The sequence below is a fragment of the Nanorana parkeri genome, unplaced genomic scaffold (genome assembly GCF_000935625.1).
Source record: "Nanorana parkeri isolate BGI_ZX_2015 unplaced genomic scaffold, ASM93562v1 scaffold754, whole genome shotgun sequence".
Classification (NCBI taxonomy): domain Eukaryota; kingdom Metazoa; phylum Chordata; class Amphibia; order Anura; family Dicroglossidae; genus Nanorana; species Nanorana parkeri.
In genome coordinates, this window is record NW_017307022.1 from 135,169 (window position 1) to 158,126 (window position 22,958).

Sequence of the window (22,958 nt, forward strand, 5' to 3'; positions counted from 1 at the left end):
TGGGGGGACTGACCAGCAGGCTGTATACAAGTTATCTCACCAAGATCACTTGTACAAAATGAGTGGCAGCTTCCCCGCTGTACATTTAGCCCTGCTTGCCCCTAAATGTAGAAAAAAAGTAACCGCACGGCACCCAGAACTGCATGTTTTGGGCCTTGGACAATGGGAATTCCACACCCCTACTGCCCCTCTACCCCCTGCTGCCCCAAGGCAGGGCCTTGGTGGCCTTGTGGGAAATCCGGCCCTGCCCTTCCTAACCCTATCCGAACTAAAATAGAAGCTTTGGTTGGACATATACGTTAAAGCACTATTGGTTCAAAGCTTTCCATCTCTGTCTTCTCCACCGCAGATCAAATACAAAGAGAAATATGAAAAGAATAAGGGCAAAGCAGCGGCAAACAGTGACTCCAGGCTCCTCCACTCCCTACAAGTCGGGAAACTGAGCAGCGAGGTAGCGGAATGGTACCAATTCTAACGCTGAGTCCGCTGTATGAGTGCGACATTGATACATTGTTTCTGTTGATGTTGAAGGTATCTTACAAGAAAGGCCTTGAGGAGAGCATGACTAAGTTCCACCTACCGATGGACATGGTCAACATCACTCACGCCAAGAAGGCCCAATCGTTGGCCAGCGACCTGGATTATCGCACTAAGTTCCACGAGTACACCATGCTGCCCGAGGACATGAAGGTTTCATGGGCCAAGAAGGCTTACGGCCTGCAGAGCGAGGTGAGCCATTGCACCGGTCCATTATTATTCCAAATTGAAGGAAAGAGACAGAATAATGGAAACACGAAATAGAAAGGTGTTTCGTTTTAAAGGAGCAAAATCACAGCCGTAAAAGGGAGTCGTGTTAGGTTGATTGCCGGGCAGCAGTATGTAGAGACAATAAGTGGTGCAGCACTAAGCACCTTGATAGGTGGGTTTTCAAAGCTTTTATCTATCTACAGTATCTATCTCTCTATCTCTCTATCTCTCTCTCTCTCTCTATCTCTCTATCTCTCTATCTCTATCTATCTATCTCTCTATCTATCTATCTATCTATCTATCTCTCTCTCTCTCTCTCTCTCTCTCTCTCTATCTATCTCTCTCTCTATCTATCTATCTATCTATCTCTCTCTCTCTCTCTCTCTCTCTCTCTCTCTCTCTCTCTCTCTCCTCTCTCTCTCTATCTATCTCTCTATCTATCGCTCTATCTATCTATCTCTCTATCTATCTCTCTCTATCTCTCTCTCTCTATCACATTTCTATAGGGCATTGCATGTGAAAATTCTTTTTTTTGGATGAAATAGTTCCTGAAGCATTTCACACTCCTATCTTCAGGTTGTGGTCCTCCTACATTTACCCAGTGGAAGGATACTGTCTATACATTGTGGGAAAGGGAGAAATTCACATACCAGCATAGAGGCTGACCAAACAAATTTACCAACATTTGGGAAAATTGGTTGGATACTCCCACATTGGCCCCGCCACCGATCACGTCTTGGACAGCCTGCTACACTCAATGATACATTAAGAACATTAAAGGAGAACTATGGGCTAAGTGTTTTTCCCCATAGTTCTCCTTAGGGTCACAGGAGGACACAAACTAGCGTCCTCCCGTCACCCAAAGTTCAGTATATAGGGAGCTACAGCTTGCGGTATACTAAGACCATCGCAGCCGGGACAGATCCTGACATTACTGTCGAGATCCACCAAGCTGCGTGATTGACAGCTGGCTCTGTCTATCTAGAGGCAGAGCCAGCTGTACCCGCCCCTTCCCCCGTCCGTTCCGCCAGTCAGCGCTGGAGGAGCGGAGCGGGGAGGGGGAGGGTATAAAATGCATTTCAGTACAGCGCTGCATGACGGAATAAATGTCAGTCAAAGTACCGCAGCGCTGAATACTGAAAAATGGCCTGGATGGGAAGGGGGTTTAACACCGCGGATGTCAACTGGTTAAGAACATACACAGGTTAAAAAGACCAACCAAGTCAAGATATAGGAAGATCTGTATAACTTTATTTGAAATGCAACAACAAGAACAATGTTAACTTACATTGCTTCCCAATTCAATGTAAAAATGACAACACGGTGCATTAGACTTCCATTAACGTGGAATATGTTGTTCATTGTCATGTGATACTTTGTATCTGTTTGTTCATATCTTGTTTTTCTTTTATGTTACTTTTTTTCTTTTTGTACTTGTTGAAAAACATGGAATGCTTCCAATAAAAGTATAAATAGATGATTATATTATATATGATTCATTATATATTGTTTAATGTAATGATAACATTTAATGAACGATCTGTTACAGCGTCAGTACAGGTCCGATCTGTCGTGGATGAAGGGCGTCGGATGGGTCACAGAGGGAAGTGTGAACGTGGAACAGGCTAAGAAGGCCGGCGACCTGATTAGTGAGGTGAGCCGAGCGCGCTCAGTATCGTTCATGAGATACGAGAAACGGGTTGTAAAGAGTTTCCTGAGTACATGAAATAGACCAGTAACAGTGGGCAGCTTTATGGGTTCCTAACGTGTGACTTGGTGCAGGACTATAAGGGCGCAGGACGCACAAGACTATTGTCACCATGACAGGAAAGTGATCGGCATCTCAAGCAGAGGCGAGGAGAAATCTGTAAATGGGGACACCTTTTCCAATGACAACTGCATGAGGATTTCCCTTACTTTGGAGAGATTTCCTTTCACTTCCTGTTGTGTCATCAACACAGGAAGTGAAGAGTAAACTCGACAATAGGACACAGACAGTAAAAAAGTCAAAGTTCATATATGTAAGTATTTCATTCCAGGAATCTGGCAGGTAAATCATCAGGGTCCACAGTGAGGAAACATCAAGAGTACATTCTCCGATTCATGTAAGAAGTTAATCTCCCGTCATGTTGCTGGAGAGGTCTTGTAGGGTTAAGCGTTCTCATTTTCTTGTCCTTTCAGAAAAAGTATCGCCAGAAAGCAGACACCTGGAAATTTACCAGCGTGGCGGACAGCCCGGACATCAGGCATGCCAAGAAGAGCCAGGAACTGCAAAGTGGTGTGAGTGCAGAATGGGAAATGGAATAGACTTGTGCGCCTTCAAAAAATTTGTTTCGTTTGGTTCCGTTTCGGAATATCCGTTATTTCGTAATTCGTTTCCGAAACTCAATTCGGATTCGTACGAAATACGAATTTTCGTTAGTTTCGTCACATTTTCGTAACTTTACGAACATTCGTTATGATGAAGTTAAAAAGGAAAAATACCTTTGTTAATATTGGAGTCGATGTGGTAGTTGTTTTTTTATCCGAAATACGAATTCCGTTAACGGATTCCGGATCCGAATTCCGTATTTCGTATAAAAAAAACAAACTACCATCAACTCCAATATAAATGTACTTTGCTTTTTAACTTCAATATAACGAATGTTCGTAACGGAACGAAAATACGTCAACGGAATTTCGTATTTCCTGCCTGTGTATTTGTAATGCAACTCTCAGCAGCAGCGGATCCGTATTTCGGATTAAAAAAAATCTTGTCATGTTGTTCAACCTCATTTACAGGGGTAATATTAGTTCCCGTTTCAAAGAAATTCGGATCCGAAATTCGTTAACGGAATTTCGTATTTCGGATATAATTCGGAAACTGCCATTCGGATTTCGGATGCTTCCGGATTTATGAATTTCAGGAAAATTCAAACGAATTTAGATTTGTAACGAAACGAATCGCACATGTCTAAAATGGAGGTGTACATGGAACAGATACATAGCAATCCGGGGATACTGTGCAAAGAAAATGGCAATGCAACTGGCCCTAGCAGTTAAAGTGCATGCCTGAGCAAAACAAACCCATATTCAGTACTTCTCTATAATACATGAACGTTTCTCTATGTTTTATACCTTCTAAAATTCTGCACTTGCAGTATTCTGATTTGCTGGAAATCCAGTGAGCTTCTAACTTCCTGTTTCAGCTGACAACACTGCCCCTCTGCTACTCCCAAGGGGTGTTGTCTCCTCCCTTCTCCACAATAATCCATTGATTGCTTTCCCATTGCTACTGCCTTGACTCCCAAGAGCCTGCCCACGCACTCGCAAGAAACTGGATCTTGGGAGAAGTAGTTCTACCCCAGGGGTGCCCATTAGGTAGATGGTGATCTAGCAGTAGCTCTCAAAGCTGATGCTGGTAGATCAGGAAGGGGGGGGGGGGGGAATGGCGGCTCCTTTATTCCATGTTGGTATATTTATTTAGCTGTGCACACATGATTACCTATTAGCCCGAGTCTGCTGAGCCGAGCTCCCTGACAGCTTTCTGGGGGATACTGGTGGTTGTAGTGCTATGTATTACATCAAAGAATATTAGTATACACAGCAAAATACAGCAAGGTGAGCCAGGAGAGAGAGCCGGGAGAGACAGCCAGGAGAGAGAGCAAGGAGAGATAGCCAGGAGAGAGAGCAAGGAGAGACAGCCAGTAGAAAGAGCAAGGAGAGAAAGCCAGGAGGATGAGCAAGGAGAGACAGCCAGGAGAGAGCGCAAGGAGAGACAGCCAGGAGGATGAGCAAGGAGAGACAGCCAGGAGAGAGAGCAAGGAGAGACAGCCAGGAGAGAGAGCAAGGAGAGACAGCCAGGAGAGAGAGAGCAAGGAGAGACAGCCAGGAGAGAGAGAGCAAGGAGAGACAGCCAGGAGAGAGAGAGAAAGGAGAGACAGCCAGGAGAGAGAGCAAGGAGAGACAGCCAGGAGAGAGAGAGCAAGGAGAGACAGCCAGGAGAGAGAGAGAAAGGAGAGACAGCCAGGAGAGAGAGCAAGGAGAGACAGCCAGGAGAGAGAGAGCAAGGAGAGACAGCCAGGAGAGAGAGAGCAAGGAGAGACAGGCAGGAGAGAGAGAGAAAGGAGAGACAGCCAGGAGAGAGAGCAAGGAGAGACAGCAAGGAGAGAGAGAGCGAGGAGAGACAGCCAGGAGAGAGAGAGCGGGGGAGTTTTTTTTTTCTCGTTGGTAGATCTCATGTAGCTCGTCGTTTGAAAAGTAGATCTTAACACAAAAATTGTGGGCACCCCTGTTCTAGGGTGTGCCTACATCAATGGGAACCCCCGGCAGCTGTCCTTGCAAGAATTTCACAAGCTTGGCAATGATGTCACACAAAGCATTAGAAGCCGTTTCCCCCCAAAAGGAACCAAGTAAAAGAGAAATAATGCCGGGACATGATCTAGATAGGGAGATGGGGAGAGGGAGGTTTGGGGGAAGAGTTGGGTCAGGACCGGACATATACTTAGAGGCAACATCAAGAATTGTGTGTATGTACATTGCCATATAATTTAAAGCTTCCTAAGTCCAGGAAGTCCAGTGTATATGATATCCGCTGCCGGTTATGAGGTCACAAGTTTCTCTCTCAAACCAAAATTTTAACTTTTGCGGTCCAAAATATTGGTTTGAAAGCCCGTTACTTCCAAACATACAGAGAAGAAGCAAGACAAAGAGAAACACATTATTCTTAAAGTATACACACTTCCCACCTTGATTTTAACTTCATATGACACAGCAGAGGTTGTATGATTTCATGTTCCACACACTGTAGGCTTGGTGCTGCTCTCTTTAATCCAGCACCCCTAGGCAGCGCGCCCATTCTGGTAAAGCAAAGCTTTTTGGACGTGTCGCCCACTCTTTGTTGGTATCAGATTTAGAGATACACAGCCTGGCGGTATGCAGGTGAAGATGGCTGTACAGTGATACCTCGGTTCGCGAACAGGAAGTTCGGCAAAATTTTGCTTCCATTTGCGAACTCCGCATCGGGTGACGAAGACAACCGCAGCCATCTTCCCCGCTCTGACACGTGGTCCTGGCTTCCTCTAGTCAAGATCGCGGTCTGATCACAGTCAGGGGTGTATGTACCGCAAGGCAAACTAGGCATTTGCCTAGAGCGGCACTTTCCAGGGGGGCAGCAGAAAAGGCTGCCCCGAACCAATGAGTCGGACAGGGCCGGACTTGCCTTTGGCCATTCCTTGCACTTGGCCAGTGGGCCCACCATAGACCCCACTCAGACCACCATAGATCACGCACAGCTCTCCTGAAACCCCGTACAGCCCACCTGAGACTATGCACAGCTCACCTGAGACCCCGTGTGCGCTGTATCCAGTGACTGACAGGTTGCGCAAAACGTCCTAACCAGGATGGGGTGGGGGAAATATAGATTGAGGGGGGTGCCCGAGTTTAGTCTTGCCTAGGGCAGCATAAAACCAAAATACACCACTGATCACAGTTCTATTCGGTCCGTGACCAATTCGGTTCGCCACCAGAATCGTGGAACGAATTAAGTTCATGAACCGAGGTACCGCTGCATATCATTCGGAGTGATCCCATTCACTAACGATTGTTCTGTCCTCCAGATTGCCTACAAATCAAGTACGGAGGACCTCCTGCACCACTACACCATGCACAAGGACGAACCTGTCTTCCTGCAGGCCAGAATCAATGCCGCCAATCTCAGCGAGGTGAGAGCATCCTGCAAATAAGTCTTGTCTGGTGTCCATGTATAAAACATCAAACTTCCTGTTGAAGTGACGTTATAATAAAATCTATTTCATCTGCACATCCCTGTGATGAAGCCACCAGGGTCAGCAGAGATTTACCAAGCACGCATGTTGTCTTAAAGCCCAATTTCAGCCATTGTTTGTTTAGTTTTGGCTACAGAAGTTTTTATTTCTATTGGTGACCCCGTTGTGGGGATTTCCCTTCACTTCCTCTTACCAGGGCAGTAGAGAACAGACAGCAATAAAATATTCTCTAAAGTTCTAATCGTTCCTCACTCTACTAACAATGTGTTTTTGGTTTTTGTCCCGTAAGGGACTTCCTGTCATTTCCTGTCCTGACAGGCTGCAAAAAATAAAAACATTGGATGGACTGTGGAAGGATTAGACCCTCTGTCAGGATTTAATTGTTTGGAGGAATGGATAGGTCATGCTGGATCCCTGGGATTGTCCTATTGGTATGGCTATCTAATAGTATTGCAGTGGTGATCTTGCCGGGTGTCTGAATTCTGGGTCGGTGGCTTCTGCACCCCAAAAGGTTCCCATAGTCACCTTGGTTTACAAAGCAAATAAATGGATCTGAAACTGAAGCGCCACAACACAAGGTAATAGTCCAGATACAAAGTTATTCCAATGTAAACTCTGGAAGACTATACAAGGAAACCAATGGGCTTCAGGGGCCAAAACTTGGCTCCCTCATCAGGGCTTAAAGATAGGAAACAATGTATAGGGGCTGGGCTGAAGATACAATGTATATGATATATTAATGTATAAAGAAAAAGAACCGGGGGAAAAGGAGGGAAGGTTCAAAGCACAAAATATTCAATTACTTAATTGGAATGTGGGTCCCCTACAAGATAATTGTATAAACAAGAAAGATTCCCCTACTAAGGGATCCCACCATTCCTACAAACAATAATGTAGATAACACCGATAATGTAAATACTATATATATTTAATGAGTTTAGAAAAGGCTAAAATAATTATCTGTGTAAGACACTACATTCTAGGCATAACATCAATAGACAAAACATGTAAACATTCAAATGACTGCATCCGCTTATTGGTGTGTAAAGTGGGTATATAGATTAATCTTCATCCATGAGAAGACATGTCAGAAAAAAGGGGGAAAAAATTGGTATGTTCAGGTTTGGAGAGTGAATTCTGAAGATGACAATTGTTCAGATATGTGGAATATTTCCTAAGTGAGTATATGGATCGCCCTCGATCGAAAAAGAGGGAACCGATTATATCAACATTGTAACACAGAGAGAGGATATGATCCAAGCGGCAGCTCGGGAGACCAATGGAATCCTTGAAACAGTAGTGTCTTACACTACTGTTTCATTAATAATTATTTTAGCCTTTTCTAAACTCATTAAATATATATAGTATTTACATTATCGGTGTTATCTACATTATTGTTTGTAGGTGTTTATATGATATATTAACCAACTTGGTTGATCAAACACAACGTTCATAAGCTGCTGAAAATGAGGGAAAATCCAAAATGTTACAGTTGTCATCAGAACAGCAAAAGACGGGAGATCATCCAACTGGTGACAACTGGTTTCCTTTACTTTGGAGAGATTTTCGCTCACTTCCTGTTATGTCTCCTGTTGTACATCGATCAGCCATAACATTGTGCACTATGGGAAGAAGACAAGCCGGCGGAGGCAGTGTGATGCTTTGGGCAATGTTCTGCTGGGAAACCTCGGGTCCGGCCATTCATGTGGATGTTACTCTGACACGGACCACCGACCTAAACATTGTTCCTGACCAAGTCCCCCCCTTCACGGACACGGTATTCCCTGATGGCAGTGGCCTCTCTCAGCAGGATAATGCGCCCGGCCACACTGCACACATGGTTGAAGAATGGTTTGAGGAACACAACAAGGAGTTTGAGGTGATGACTTGGCCTCCAAATTTTCCAGATCTCAGGCCAACCGATCATCTGTGGGATGTGCTGAAAGAACAAGTCCGATCCATGGAGGCCGATCACCTCACACCTTACAGGGCTTAAAGCACATGTGTCAAACTCAAGGCCCAGGGGCTGAATCCGGCCCACCAGGCCATTTCCTAGACTTCTACTTTCAGATCTAGGTATTAAGTTATTACTAAAACCGGTGATAATGGAATGCAGAGGCAATTATGATAAAGATTAGATACATTTATATAGTCTTACAGATACCTTTGAGGGTAACCATAATGTTGATTAAATTGAGTTTGACACCCCTGGCTTAAAGGATCTGCTACTGATGGCTTGGTGCCAGATACCACAGCACACCTTCAGAAACTCCATCCCTCAATGGGCCAGGGGGCAAAAGGGGAACAAAAGGGGGACATACTCAATATTAGGCGGGTGGTCATAACAGTATGGCTAATTGGTGTATATTACCTATCTACCCTCCCCTTCCTCCAAGGGTGGAATGACTCTCTCTCTATATATCTCTCTTTATGTCTGTCTATTTCTTTATCTCTCGCTCTCTCTCTTTGGATGGCGTGGAGCAGAAGCTGTATAAGAGCAGTTGGGAGAAACAGAAGGAAAGGGGATTTGATTTACGTTTGGATTCACTGTCCATCATCACGGCCAAAGCCAAGCAAAATCTGGCCAGTGACGTGAGTACAAAGTCATTCCCATCCCCGGATCTAAGGAGCAGTTATAATCCCGAGATAAAGTTGATACAAAAAAAAAAGTTTTGCCATAACTAGTTTTTCTGATCCCATGAGACAGTTCCAGGTGTAAACATATTCCCATGTGGTGGCCATGGGGCCTGGGCTGGAAGGGGGGCATCAATAGGCAAATTAAACATACAAAATCAGTGTCCTTGCATAGATAGCACAAATCCCTCACTGCAGGGCCGGTGCTAGGATTTTTGCCAACACAGGCAAAGTTGAATTTTTGCGCCCCCCCCCCCGCAACCAACCCCACTGCCTCACTGTATCGTTAAGGATTGCAGAGGTTGCTGTTGTCCTGCCCATGTACCCACCTATGAGGCCAGATGTTCTCTAGTCACAGATCCTCCTTTGCAGGTTGTTCTATAAAGAGAATTTGTTTACCTGTCTTGGTACTGTAGATTTATTGCCCTGAGAAGCATAGGAAATAAATACTTATTTCCTATGTTCCTCAGCTCCATCTAGTGGCCAACATGAAGTATTACATTACATACATTTGACCTGAAAAGAAAATATATCTAAGAATGTTAATTTTTGCCGCTATTCACACATAAGGAATGTTTAGAAATATTTGTAGTGCAATGGCTCTGCCGGCTGGTTATAAATAGACCCCCTTAGAGGTCAGTTCTGGGTCACCGTTGGTCAGACGCATGTTTTGTACATCACATTGTACATTATACTGTTTAACTCTCTTTTTTTTGCAGATAAAGTACAAGGAAGGATATGAGAAGACTAAGGGTAAGCTGATCGGGGTTCAGGCCGCAGACGGAGACTCTAAAATGTCACACTCGCTCCAGATGACAAAAATGCAGAGTGACCTGGAATACAAGCGCGCCTTCGAGGACATGAATAAACGGTGCAATATGTCCATGGACATGCTAGACATGGCGCACGCCACTATGGCGCAGGCCCTGGCAACTGATCGCGGTTACAGGACATTCCTCCATTGCTACAGTTCCCTCCCCACCGACATGAAGGTGCAGTGGGCAAAGAAGGCGTATGATCTGCAGAGCGACGTAAGTGAAGAAAGCGAGTGACTGTTCCTGACATAAAAGTAATTCTAGCAAGCAAACCTGTTATAGGCTGAGTAGGGAAGAGCTCAGGTTGAGACCTGGGGTCACCTGTCCAATCAGCTGCGGCCTGGGGCATTCCCTGCCTTGCAGCTGAAGTACATAAACAAAGGGGCGGGATACTTGTGCTGATGTCATTGACCTTTTTATGGCCACATTGACCAAATATAGTCTAGACGTGTGCGCCGTCAAAAAATTTGTTCTGTTTCGTTTCGTTTCGTAAAATCCGTTATTTCGTATTTCGTAATTTGTGTCAAAACTCAATTCGGATTCGGATTCGTACGAAATACGAAATTTCGTTAGTGGCTGTTATAGTTTCGTAACTGTACGAACATTCGTTATGATGACGTTAAAAAGCAAAATACCTTTGTTAATATTGGAGTCGATGTGGTAGTTGTTTTTTTTATCCGAAATACGAATTCCGTTAACGGATTCCGTATTACGAATTCCGTATTTCGGACTTAAAAAAAAACTACCATCAACTCCAATATAAATGTACTTTGCTTTTTACCTTCAATATAACGGATTTTCGTTACGGAACGAAATTCCGCAACGGAATTTCGCATTCCCTGCCTGTATGTATTGTAATGCGACTCTCAGCAGCAGCGGATCCGTATTTCGGATTTAAAAAAAAATCTTGTCATGTTGTTCAACCTCATTTACAGGGGTAATATTAGTTCCCATTTCAAAGAAATTCGGATCCGAAATTCGGAACGGAATTTCGTATTTCGGATATATAATTCGGAAAAGGCAATTCGGATTCGGATGCTCCCGAAATTCTGAATTTCAGGAAAATTCGTACGAATTTCGATTCGTAACGAAACAAATCGCACATGTCTAATATAGTCATGTGACCATATAAAATCGATGGTGCCACTGCATCCCGCCCCATTGCTTATGTGCAGCAGATTGGGTGGCAGCTGAAGAGCTTCCTTACGTGTTTAGGAGGCGCTTCTTCGGTGTTCATAGGAGCTCAGGTTCAGACCAGATTTGGTCCCTAATGTTGAGCCTAACACTAGCAGTACTTGTGTCCAATCTGGTCTAGGTGTGTATTTGAAATATAGAGTTGGGTTTATTGTTTTATGTCCTCTGTATAGCACCACGGTGTATGTGTGTTCTATATCAATGAATAAAAGCCCCAAAGAATGACTTACAGAGAGCTGGGGGAGGAGGGTTTTTTTTGGAAACATGTGAGAAGAATTCTGCAATGTTCTACTCATCCCTTCTATCTGCCCTGCAGAACCAGTATAAATCGGACCTGAGGTGGATGAGAGGGGCCGGCTGGATCACTGAGGGGTCGCTTGATGTATTACAGGCGAAGAGAGCCGGCGAGCTCATCAGTGAGGTGAGAAACCGACAATATCTGCCACCAATTCTGCCATTGCCTCCACTTTAGTAATAAAGCCATTGCCAACACTTCCAACTCTACACAATAATACCACCATCTCCACACTGTACCTACCGCCACCATCTTCACACCATACGTACCGCCACCATCACCATCTTCACACTGTACGTGTTGCTCCCACCACGATCATCTTCACACCGTACGTACCGCCACCATCTTCACACCGTACGTACCGCCACCATCACCATCTTCACACTGTACGTGTTGCTCCCACCACGATCATCTTCACACCGTACGTACCGCCACCATCTTCACACCGTACGTACCGCCACCATCACCATCTTCACACTGTACGTGTTGCTCCCACCACGATCATCTTCACACCGTACGTACCGCCACCATCACCATCTCCACACCGTACGTGCTGCCAACACCATCATCTTCACACCGTACCTGCTGCCACCACCATCTCCACAACACTGCCGCTAATGCTGCCACTTCTCCTCCCTTCCACCACTAACTCTACCACTCCTGCCACTTATTACTCCTGCTGCTTCTTACACTACCAACCCCCCCACCTGTGCTGGTGCTACAAGTACCATGGTGGCCAAAATTCCCTTCCAATCAGATCACGGCACAGAATATTTAACAAGACCACTCAAATCACGTACTTTAATAGTGGTATCTGATTGGTTGTTTGGATGACTCCCTGTAATATATGTTTCACATTATCTTGCAATGCTCAGAAGTCCTACAGGCAGCTGCCATCGACACTGAAGTTCACCAGCATCCAGGACACCCCGGAGATGATTCAGGCCCGGGTCAGCTACAACCAGGCGGTGGATGTAAGTCTGGAACTTGGCCGTCCTGTTAGAAGTACTTAATGTGTCTTACCCGTGTGCATCCCACAGCTCCAAGATGTGTAACTAGGGGGAGGCTGCAGGATCAACTTCCCAGAGAACAGAGATAACAAGTTTTTTTTCTTCATTTAGAGTCTTTTATGTTATTTTATTTCATTTTGTAATTTTTGGGGTTCCTTTTGTGTATTTGGTTATTATGTATATATTGCTACTTTAATCTTCTTTACTTATAATAATGAATAATGGTCACCAATCCACAGAAAGGATGTCCTGGAGCTGGAGAGAGTCCAGAGAAGGGCAACTAAACTAATTACGGGGATGTAGGACCAAAGCTATGAGACGAGGCTACTAAATTTAAACTTGTTCACGCTGGAAGTGAGGAAATTAAGGGGGGGCATGATTCTGATGTATAAAATGTTCAATGGTGACAGCAACATCAGCAATAAACTTTTTACTGTAAACTCCATTACAAAGACTAGAGGCCACCACCTAAAATTGGTGGAGAAAAGATTTAACCGCAAGGGGCGTAGGGGGTTCTTCTCAGTCAGAGCGGTGAGGGTCTGGAACTCGCTACCACAAGCTGTGGTATCAGCTGAGAGTGTTGAATCATTCAAAAAGCATTTGGACAATTTCCTCAGAGATCGTAACATACAGGGGTACAGGTACACTTAAAAACTAAGACCACACGGGGACTCATACACACGCATACACATGCAGAATCACATACATACACGCTATGGGTTGAACTTGATGGACCTGTGTCTTTATTCAACCTCAAATACTATGTAACTATGTAAGCTAAAGAAGGGGTGTTTTTGGCACCAGGTCCAGGATAGATGAAAGGAACTTCTCAGCCATTTAAAGCCCACTGGACCCTTAAAAACCACCAAAAACACCTTGAAGCTAAACTCCGGGCAGAAAAAACATTCAATTAAATATTTTCCTCAATGGTCACAAACTATATAAATTTACTTTTATTTCCTGCAGAGCAAATACAAAGAGCAGGGGGAGAACATCAAGCACAGATACACCTCCACCGCCGAGCTGCCTGAACTCCTGCAAGCAAAACTCAATGCTCTGAACATAAGTGAGGCAAGTACCGCACTCTAAATGGTGGGCACATAGGCCCGGTGGTGGTGGGGGGATATCTCAGGATGGGGGTGGCAGGTTGCCCCTCAAATTATTTTCATTTTGTATTTCCATTTAGTGTTACCTTTGAAAATTCTCCAGAGCTCGGCCCAGCTAGCCAAGATAAGGAGGACCTAATCTGCTTTCAAAAAATCAGAGGTCTTCAGATGACCATACGTGTTACAACGTCAATCTTTAGATTTACCAAAACTATGTAATAGCAGAACGTATCCTAGACCGTAGACCATCCAATGGATCTGAATCCGATCAAGCATGCACTTCTACTACATAGTTGTTGGTGGATCTAAAAGATGTTGTGCGACACGGTTTGTAATTTGTGTGGTGAACTTAAGCTGCATGCATTGGACTATATGTGCATAGATGCCAACTGTCCCGGATTTGCCAGGACAGTCTCACATTCTGTCCCTTTGCCCTGCCAATGAGGTGCCCAACCTGTAAAGTGGTCATGATGGGCAACCACGCAGATTTATAGTTGGAGTCTGGAAGGGACCAACCTGTAAAGTGGGCATGATAGGCAGCCACACATACAGTATATAGGCGGGTCTGGGTGGGAGCAACCTGTAAAGTGGGAATGATGGGCAGCCAAGCAGATTTATAAAGGGGGTCTAGAAGGGACTAACGTGTAAAGTGAGCATGATTGTCAACCACACATATTTATCGGCGGGTATGGGCCGGTGTGCTGCGCTTGGTTATATGTGAACCACCTATTTTAATTAATCAAATAAATTGTGTGAAATGTGAAGCCAGTGATCCGATCCTTATTGCGGCTATATAGTGAAATACATATCAAACGGTATTGGATATGTCCCTAAATAAATAAATAATTATATAAATATATAAATAGTGGGTTTAACAATGGTGATTGTAGGTAAAAAGTATCAATAAATAAATAAAAAATAACAAATATATATTAAATTGTGTGGAAAGGTAAATTGGTGTTATAAAATCTAGTGATAAACTGGCTTAAACAAGTGAATTATTCCGTCTGACAATTCGGAATAAAATAGCGATACAAAATGGTGAAAATCATATGTGTTAGGTCGAAAGCTACAAACCAGTAGTAAAAAATCTTTCTGAAACCACATCTACTAATATAAAGTGATAAAACGTGTATAGAGGTATATGACCGGGGGTTGTAGACAGCGAGAATCTCTTATCCTCCAAACAGCATTGGAAGTCGAGTGTCTTTTAATTGTAGTTCCGTTGGCGAGTCCGCAGAGGGAAAGTATTTCTTTCTATAATAGTCTCTCTCCCCTCTCCTGCCGTCGGGCTGCGCTTCCTCTCAACGGCGGTGTTTGAACAGCCCCCAGTTGTGGATGGAGACCCTCCGGAGAGATCAGCCAAGAAAACGAGGGCGGGACAGACCATAAAAGGAAAACAGAATTTAAGTGCAGATGCAAGATCCTTTATTTAAAGCATTTAACCCTAATTTTTTGGGTACAACTTTTCAGTCTCCATTGTCTATTCGTTGCCCTGTATGTATAATTTTGATTATTATTAAAGTGGGCATGATGGGCAGCCAAGCATATTTATAGGTAGGGTCTAGTAGGGAGCCACAAATATTTATCAGCGGGATCTTGAAGGGACCAACCTAAAAAGTGGACGTGATGGGCAGCCACAGATATTTAGAGGCAGGGTCTGGGCAGGACCAACTCATACAATGGACATGATTTGGGCACATAAACCTGGAAATTGGGCCAACAAAGTGCGGAACATGGTCGGGGTTAACAGTGTCTCAGGATCCAGAACCATAATGTTGGCAAGTATGTATCTGAAGGTTGTGCAGCAGGTTGGGGCCCCTCTGAAAAGCGTAACCCTACTGTAATCCGTGATAGTTGGAACAACTGGACATACATAGGACATACATAGCAACTAACAGAGTTACCTGGAGCTGACCCCATTTCTTTATACTTGGACGGGATAGATGGAGACCTTTCATATGTTTGTCTGGAGTATGTTCATGGTGTCAAACCACATGATTTTGAACTATCAAGGAATGTGCACCATGGAGGGGTGTCTAGGTCAAGCTTTTGGATGCCCATGCACCTCATTGTGACCCCCAAATGGAGAAAAATGGAGCCACAATCTCCGACCACATGTATCTCATGCATAGAGGTTCTGCAGAAGCTGGGCTCTTGCCACATGGCACCCCGATTCTCCTGGTTCTGCAGAAGCTGGGCTCTTGCCACATGCGACCCCGATTCCCCTGGTTCTGCAGAAGCTGGGCTCTTGCCACATGGGACCCCGATTCTCCCGGATCTTTTCATTACAGTGCCGCTCCCAGAACAGATATGATGGCCTCCATAAGCCATAAACCCAAAGTTTGACAGACCCACAAAACAAGTGGCCAATGGCAGCTCCAATGCTCCTATACTGACAGGTCCCCTTTAAGCCCTGCTAATTCTGTTTTGTTTTTTCTACGGCAAACAGACCGCAGAGCAATTAAACATGTAATTACACCGACTTGTTTATTTCCTCGCCAGACGCGTTACAAGGAGTCGTGGGGCCATCTGAAGGATGGAGGATACAAGCTCAAGCTGGACGCCATCCCCTTCCAGGCTGCAAAGGCATCTGGGGAAATAATTAGCGAAGTGAGTTTCTCTTTATACATTATGCATCCCGGGGGCGAGATAATCAGCAATCTCCAGGCGCTCGGTATAAGATTAAAGTTAAACAAAACAAAAAAATCCCTCCATGTTTTGCTATCTCTGCTGGAAGGATTTTCAAACTTTGCTTCAAAATCCTCGCCTGCTTGTGTCCGGGAGATGCTGAGACAGACCGTTCCATGGCGCAGTGCTGAGCGGGCGGGGCTGCCCCTACTGTGACCGCTCAGAGCTTGAGTTTAAATTACTGCCGTTCCCTTCAAGGTCTTTCCTCCTACTAAACTAAGGGTTATGGTTTTATAATCTAAAGTGATGCTGAGGGTTGAGTGTTTCTTATAATATCTTAGGGACTTATTTTTTTTCCTTCTGGAGACATCATCCTTTTCTCACTACATGGTAAGCCACTGAAGGGGAACATGCATGCTGCTAGAAAATTATCTGGACTTCTGGCCTGATACTTGTTCTGGCTCAGTGACTAACCATAAAGCAACGTAGGACAGTGATTGGGTAGCGCCGGATCCTAGGATTGTCCTATTGGTATTGCTATCCAGTAGTATTGCAGGTTACCAGGTTATCTGGTTACCGGGCTGGCAGCGTGTACACACTAGACAATTCCCACAGTTTCCTTGGGTTTTAGCAGGGCTGTAGCTACCATGGGGCAAGTGAGGCACTCGCCTCAGGCGCAGCTGAGAGGGGGCGCAGCAAGGGCCGGCCTGTTACCATGGCGAGCACACTGCACCATTGGCAACAGGAGCACCGGGCGGCCAACCCAGCCGCGGCTTGGCAGGGAGAAGAGGAGCGGCACAGGCTCCAGCTTCCCTTTGGATCCCCACTGCTTTCCCCCACCTGTATGGGCAGAGTACTCTGTGTCCTCAATTTCTTTTTCTATTTCAAAAGGGAAATGTCAGGGGTCTATTTAGACCCCCAATATTTCCCAGAAGCCCCCCAAAAGTAAAATAAATTTCGGACAAAATAAATGGAAACTGCAAAAATTTTTTCATTAGTCTTATCAAACCAAACAAATTTTTATGCTATTTTTGGATTTGGCCACCGGCGCATTTTCCATCCTGGAGGCGGGGCGCATGACGCCACATTCCGCACACGTCTGTTGGGGGGCACAATTTTCTGTTCTCGCCTCGGTCGCAAAAGGAGCTAGCTACGACTCTGGGTTGTAGAGTACAACGATGGATCTGAGATAGAACCACACCACAAATGGATAGTCCAGATACAATTTTATTTCATTGTCAGGTCAGAGAAAAGATCAAATGAAGAAGCCAATGGGGGGCTCAAAAACTGGCCAGCAGCTGGTTCGGCAGCCCAAACCAGCTGCAGATAAGTTGTGTGCCTGATACCCTACTGGTTAAAACACCGTACCCGTGCACCTTCAATGAAGTCAGGGCCGGATTTCCCACAAGACCAGCCGAGGCCCAGCCTTGGGGCAGCAGGGGTGTGGAATTCCGATCTCCCGATGCCAGGGACATGCAGTTCCGGGCGCCGGGCTGCTTGTTGTTTTCTACATTTAGCCCGGCTTTGGGCAAGCAGAGCTAAATGTACATCGGGGAAGCCGCCGCTTGTTTTATACAAGTGATCTCGACAATGTCGCCGAGATCACTTGTCTGCAGCCTGCAGGTCTGCCATTCTCCAGGGAAGGGGTAGGGGGGCGCATTGAGGAACCTGGCCTTGGGGCAGCAGAGAGAGTAAATCCGGCCCTGAATGAAGTCATTGTCTCTTATCTTTAAGCCCTGATGAAGGGGCGTTTTGGGACATTGGCTTCTTCATTGATCTTCTTTCTAGCTTTACGTTGAAATAGATCTGTATCTGGACCATCAGTTTTTGGGTGTGGTGCTTCTATCTCAGATCCATTGTCCAACCACGAAGCAAGGATGTGGTACAGAGCTCCGTAGCCTACACCTTTAATATGACTGAAGGAACGGTTGTACAAGATTGGTTTCTTAGGCATTGTTCCTTTATAAAATGTTGACCCCGACCTGTTTCTGATCTGTAATTTCAGTATAAATATAAAGCGGACTTCGAAAAGTCTAAAGGAAAGATGATCGGCCTGAAGAGGCTGGAGGACGACCTGAACCTCTCACACTCAGTCCAAGCCTCTTCTCTGCTCAGTGATGTAAGTCTCTTACCCTCTGTGGCCACCTAGCTACATCTTCTGCCTATTCCAGAAGGGGGTCCTACAAGGTGGGCAAGGTCAGCAGCACCGTTTGGGTTTCAGCAAGGTCATGTCTCAAAGGGTTCCTCAGCTCAGCCAAGGTGCCCATTTCTCTACCGTAAAGTACCTCCCGGGGGTCGGGCAAAGCAACAGGTCCTAACCATTACTGCTACATTGTTGGAGCAGATTAGCGTAAGTTCTGAGTTACTGTGATTGGAGCTTACACAGGGCTGAGAATTATCTTCCCCACCCCCAAGTGCTAGTCCCCTGGCCCCGAACAATGCATCATGGGAAAGAGTCACGTGCTCCTCCATACTCAGGAGTACCGAGTATTTCCCTTTGCTCCAGTGGTTAAATGGAGCACCTGGTATACCGGCATTAAATGAACCTTATGCTTGCTCGGCATGGGCTAAGGTTCTCTTTCAGGTGAAGGACAATAATATTTAGAGGCTGCCATTGTTTACACAATGTGCTACTGCCCCACTGCCCCACCTCTTGTCTTCTCTTTAGACTACTAGTGACCGCCCCCACCACCCTGAGCTCTCCTTCTAAGCCCGCTTAAGTTTCCTTTCCTCCAACCTATCAGCTCTTAGAGAGCCACTCCCACTGATAGCCTGATTTCAGATGCTGTGTACCAACTCCCTATAAAGGTTTCAGGAACAAACTGACTTTAGGAGTATTCACTGTCTGTGGGTTGAATGCTTCCTGAATGTATTGACCGACTCTTCCGAGCTGTGACTCTGCGCCATCTTGTCTCCACACAGGTTCAGTACAAGAAAGGCTTTGAGAAGAGCTGCTCTCAGTTCCACCTGCCGATGGACATGGTGAATCTGGTACACGCCAGGAAGGCCCAAGCTTTGGTCAGCGATCAGGATTACAGGCACCTGCTCCACGATTACACCACGCTGTCCGACGACCTGCGACTGCTGAGCGCTAAGAGAGCCTATGAGCTGCAGAGTGAGGTACATTGATGGTGGCTACATCCAAATAGAATAAAATAATAAATGTCTTTACTTCCTGTGTAGGAGTAAGTGGAGTGATATTAGCAGACTTGATTTTGCAGAATTTATTTTTTTGCATTTGCCAAAATTCTGTTGAAATTGGACCTCCAATTATATTAGAATTAAAAGCATTCCCCTTTATATATCAAATAGGTTGGACTTGATGGACATATGTCTTTATTTAACCTCAAATACTATGTAAGAGCGCAGAGAGCTTCTGACTGTGTGACTCTGCCACCACGTGACACGGCTGGTATGGTGGTCACTTGACTTTGTTTCTAAACAAGGGGTGAGGGACTTCCTTTGGGCTAGCATTAGCACTGGGGCTATAACTGGGGTTTGCCACAAGAGCAGCTCCAGGATTGTTGGAATAAACTTCTGTAACCCAGAGGAGCCTTTTAAAACCCGTTACACCCCTTAAAAACCTAATTTCATCTGGGATTCCTATAGAAACAAGTTGGCCGTCCAGCTTATTGCTACTTGTTCATTTCAACACCACAATGTAACATTTTATTTTTCCACTTTGATGTTCTGGTTTGCAGAACCGCTACAGGTCCGATCTGAGCTTCATGAGAGGTGTGGGCTGCATTGTCCCAGGAGCTCTGGACATCGAGGAGAAGAAGAGAGCATCCAGCCTGATCAGCGAGGTAATCGATGTGCTTGTTGTGTCCAAAGGGTTTAACTTTTTTTTCTTTTTAAAGTTTTATCTGGTGTACGGAGAGGTCAGAACCCTCGTCTCTGTGCCTTGCTGTCTCTGTGCCATGCTGTCTCTGTGCCTTGCTGTCTCTGTGCCTTGCTGTCTCTGTGCCTTGCTGTCTCTGTGCCTTGCTGGGGAGATCCTTCTTCTCTATTTGTCCTGGTGACCATGCTTACTAGGGATGCACTGATACCGATACTCGTACTCACCCAAATGCTCCGATACCTTCCCCGATACCGGAACTTCGGTGCCGTAGGGGGAACATGGAGCCAGCTTCCCGTGCAATTAGGAAGCTGGGTGACGAGTGGGAACCCGCCTCCCGGCTTCCTGATTGGCCAGGAAGCCGGCTCCATGCCGATTGGCTTGGAAGCCAGCTTCCCGGTCAATCAGCGTCGAGCTGGCCTAACAGCCGACTCCTTGCTGATTGGCTGGGAAGTCGGCATCCCGGCCAATCAACATCAAGCCGGCCGGGCACCTGGTTCCTTGCTGATTGGCCCGAAAGCTGGCTTCCCGGCCAATCAGCATCGATCTGGCTGGACAGCCGGCTTGATGCTGATTGGCTTGGAAGTCGGCTTTCCAGCCAATCAGCATAGAGCCGGCTTCCCGGCCATCAGGAAGCCGAGAGGCAGGTCATTACTCGCCGCCCAGCTTCCTGATTAGCTGGGAAGCCGGCTCCAAGCTGATTGCTGGGAAGCCAGTTTATCGGCCAATCACAATCAAGCCGGCTAAACAGCGTGGAGTCGGCTTCCCAGGCAATCAGGTAGCCAGGTGGCATGTCATTACCTGGGCTCCTGTTTGCCCGGGAAGCCGGCTCCATGCCAGCGGAAGCACCGGTATCGGTACTTGGTATCGGCGAGTACCAAAAGCAAAATATCAGTACTTGATACCGAAAAACCGGTATGAGTGCATCCCTAATACTAACTGTGACAGAAAGTGATGGGGAAGCCAATATTTTAACCACTTGAGGATTCTGAATATAAGAGAATAAGAGATGCGACTAAAAAACTTTTTTCCAAAGGTTTTAAGCTGTATCTTTTTCACCCAGTTTCCCTCCATCATGCTGTCGCTCTCCCAGCCGCTATTACCAGCAACTAGGCTCAGTATATAGGGAGCTACAGCTCGCGGTATACTGAGACACCGCAGCCGGAGCGGATCCCGACATTGATGTCGAGATCCGCCCAGCTGCGTGACTGACAGCTGGCTCTGATTAAAGGACATATTGAATGATATCATTGAGTGCTGGTAATTTCTATCCTCTATCTTGTTACATTGTATTTTACTATTCCAATTTACTATGTAAATCAGAGGTGTGACCTTTCATCTGCGTACACCATCATCTAAAGGAGAACTATGAGGGGGAGGTGATTTCCACTCACCTCATAGTTCTAGCCGACCTGTGACAATGAGACTGTCACAGGTCGGCTCTGTAGATCGGGAGGTGAGCGAACACATACCGGCGTTCGCTCACCTCTCGATCCTGTCACAGCTCTCTGCCGTGACAGGGGGAGGGCTGGATTCCCCTCTCCCCGCTCCGATCCTCCAGCGCTGACTGGCGGAACGGAGGGGGCGGGTACAGCTGGCTCTGCCTCTAGCTAGGCAGAGCCAGCTGTCACTCACGCAGCTGGGCGGATCCCGTCATCTACGTCGGGATCCGCTCCGGCTGCGGCGTCTCAGTATACCGCGAGCTGTAGCTCGCGGTATACTGAGCTTAGGGTGACGGGAGGACGCTAGTTTGTGTCCTCCCGTTACCCTAAGGAGAACTATGGGGAAAACACTAACCCCATAGTTCTCCTTTAATGAACATAACATTAATTAAATGAATGTAATAAAACAATTGTTCCTAACAAACCCCTTATCAACTCCTAATTAACCCTAATAAGTCCTAATAAGCTCCTTCTTCCTCTTCTCCCCTTAGCTTTTTGTTTCCTGCTGATTTGTTTTCTATTGTCATTTGTTTTGTTTGTTACTTTTTTTTAATCGTTTTGCATAACAAACAAAAAAATGCATAAAAATGAAAAAAAAAAAAAAACTATTTATAATTATATTTGCAAATCATTTTGAACCAGAAACGTCATTGTAATTTAATTTTAGACGGGACAAATTATAGAAGAAAATGTATACTTTAAAAAAAAACAAAACTGGAAAAAAGCACATATTTTTTTTTTTTGAAATCATTCTGTCTATACAATCCAAATAAAATAAAATAATTTCTATCTCTCCGACTGCAGACCAAATACAGACAGCAGCCATATCAGCTGAAACACACGGCGATCACAGACTCTGTGGACCTTCTACATGCCAAGTTCAGCAACAAGATAACCAATGAGGTAAGAGGTACCTCCAGAGTCCGGGCTCCACCAATCTGGGCGGCTCCATAGCGTTGGGCCTGTAGACTGATTTTTTTTTTTTTTAACATACATTTTTAAGAATCAGATTTTTCCTGTAAATAATACTTTACATTATCTATAAAAAATAAGTCAAGGCAATTGGACTTGCTGTATTTTACTGGACATCCGACCGGCTTTCTCAATTCAGAAACGTCTTCAAGAAAAATACAGCAAGTCCAATTGCCTTGGCTTATTTTTTACAGACATACCATGTGACCTGGATGAATGAGAACCTCCATAGACAATACTTTACATTGAATTTATTATTTTTCTTAATCACAATTTGATTTCCTTCCCAGCGACTCTACAAAGCGGCTGGCGAGGACCTACTGCATCATTACACCGCTATTTTGGAATTACCAGAGCACGTCCGCGCCAAGCTTAATGCCGCCAACCTCAGCGATGTGAGTAGGCCGATCTCAGTACATGTACCGAATTTTCTACCACCAACAGTGTGTGTGTGACCATGGGTGCAGTCAGGGTAAAGTGTGTGTGTGTGTGGGGGGTTCATAGGTGCA

At 45.4% G+C, this 22,958-nt stretch overlaps 1 protein-coding gene across 1 annotated transcript in view; it reads left to right on the forward strand.

Annotated features, from left to right (window-relative positions):
* NRAP (nebulin related anchoring protein) overlaps positions 1-22,958 on the forward strand; it is a 90,122-nt gene that overhangs the window by 39,191 nt on the left and 27,973 nt on the right. Inside the window, 16 exon segments of the mRNA XM_018564476.1 lie at positions 350-451; positions 532-729; positions 2,297-2,401; positions 2,929-3,027; positions 6,345-6,449; positions 8,997-9,104; positions 9,866-10,177; positions 11,472-11,576; positions 12,326-12,424; positions 13,427-13,531; positions 16,072-16,179; positions 18,203-18,316; positions 19,120-19,317; positions 19,899-20,003; positions 22,282-22,380; positions 22,740-22,844. Of these exon segments, the coding sequence (XP_018419978.1) occupies positions 350-451; positions 532-729; positions 2,297-2,401; positions 2,929-3,027; positions 6,345-6,449; positions 8,997-9,104; positions 9,866-10,177; positions 11,472-11,576; positions 12,326-12,424; positions 13,427-13,531; positions 16,072-16,179; positions 18,203-18,316; positions 19,120-19,317; positions 19,899-20,003; positions 22,282-22,380; positions 22,740-22,844 (2,067 nt within the window).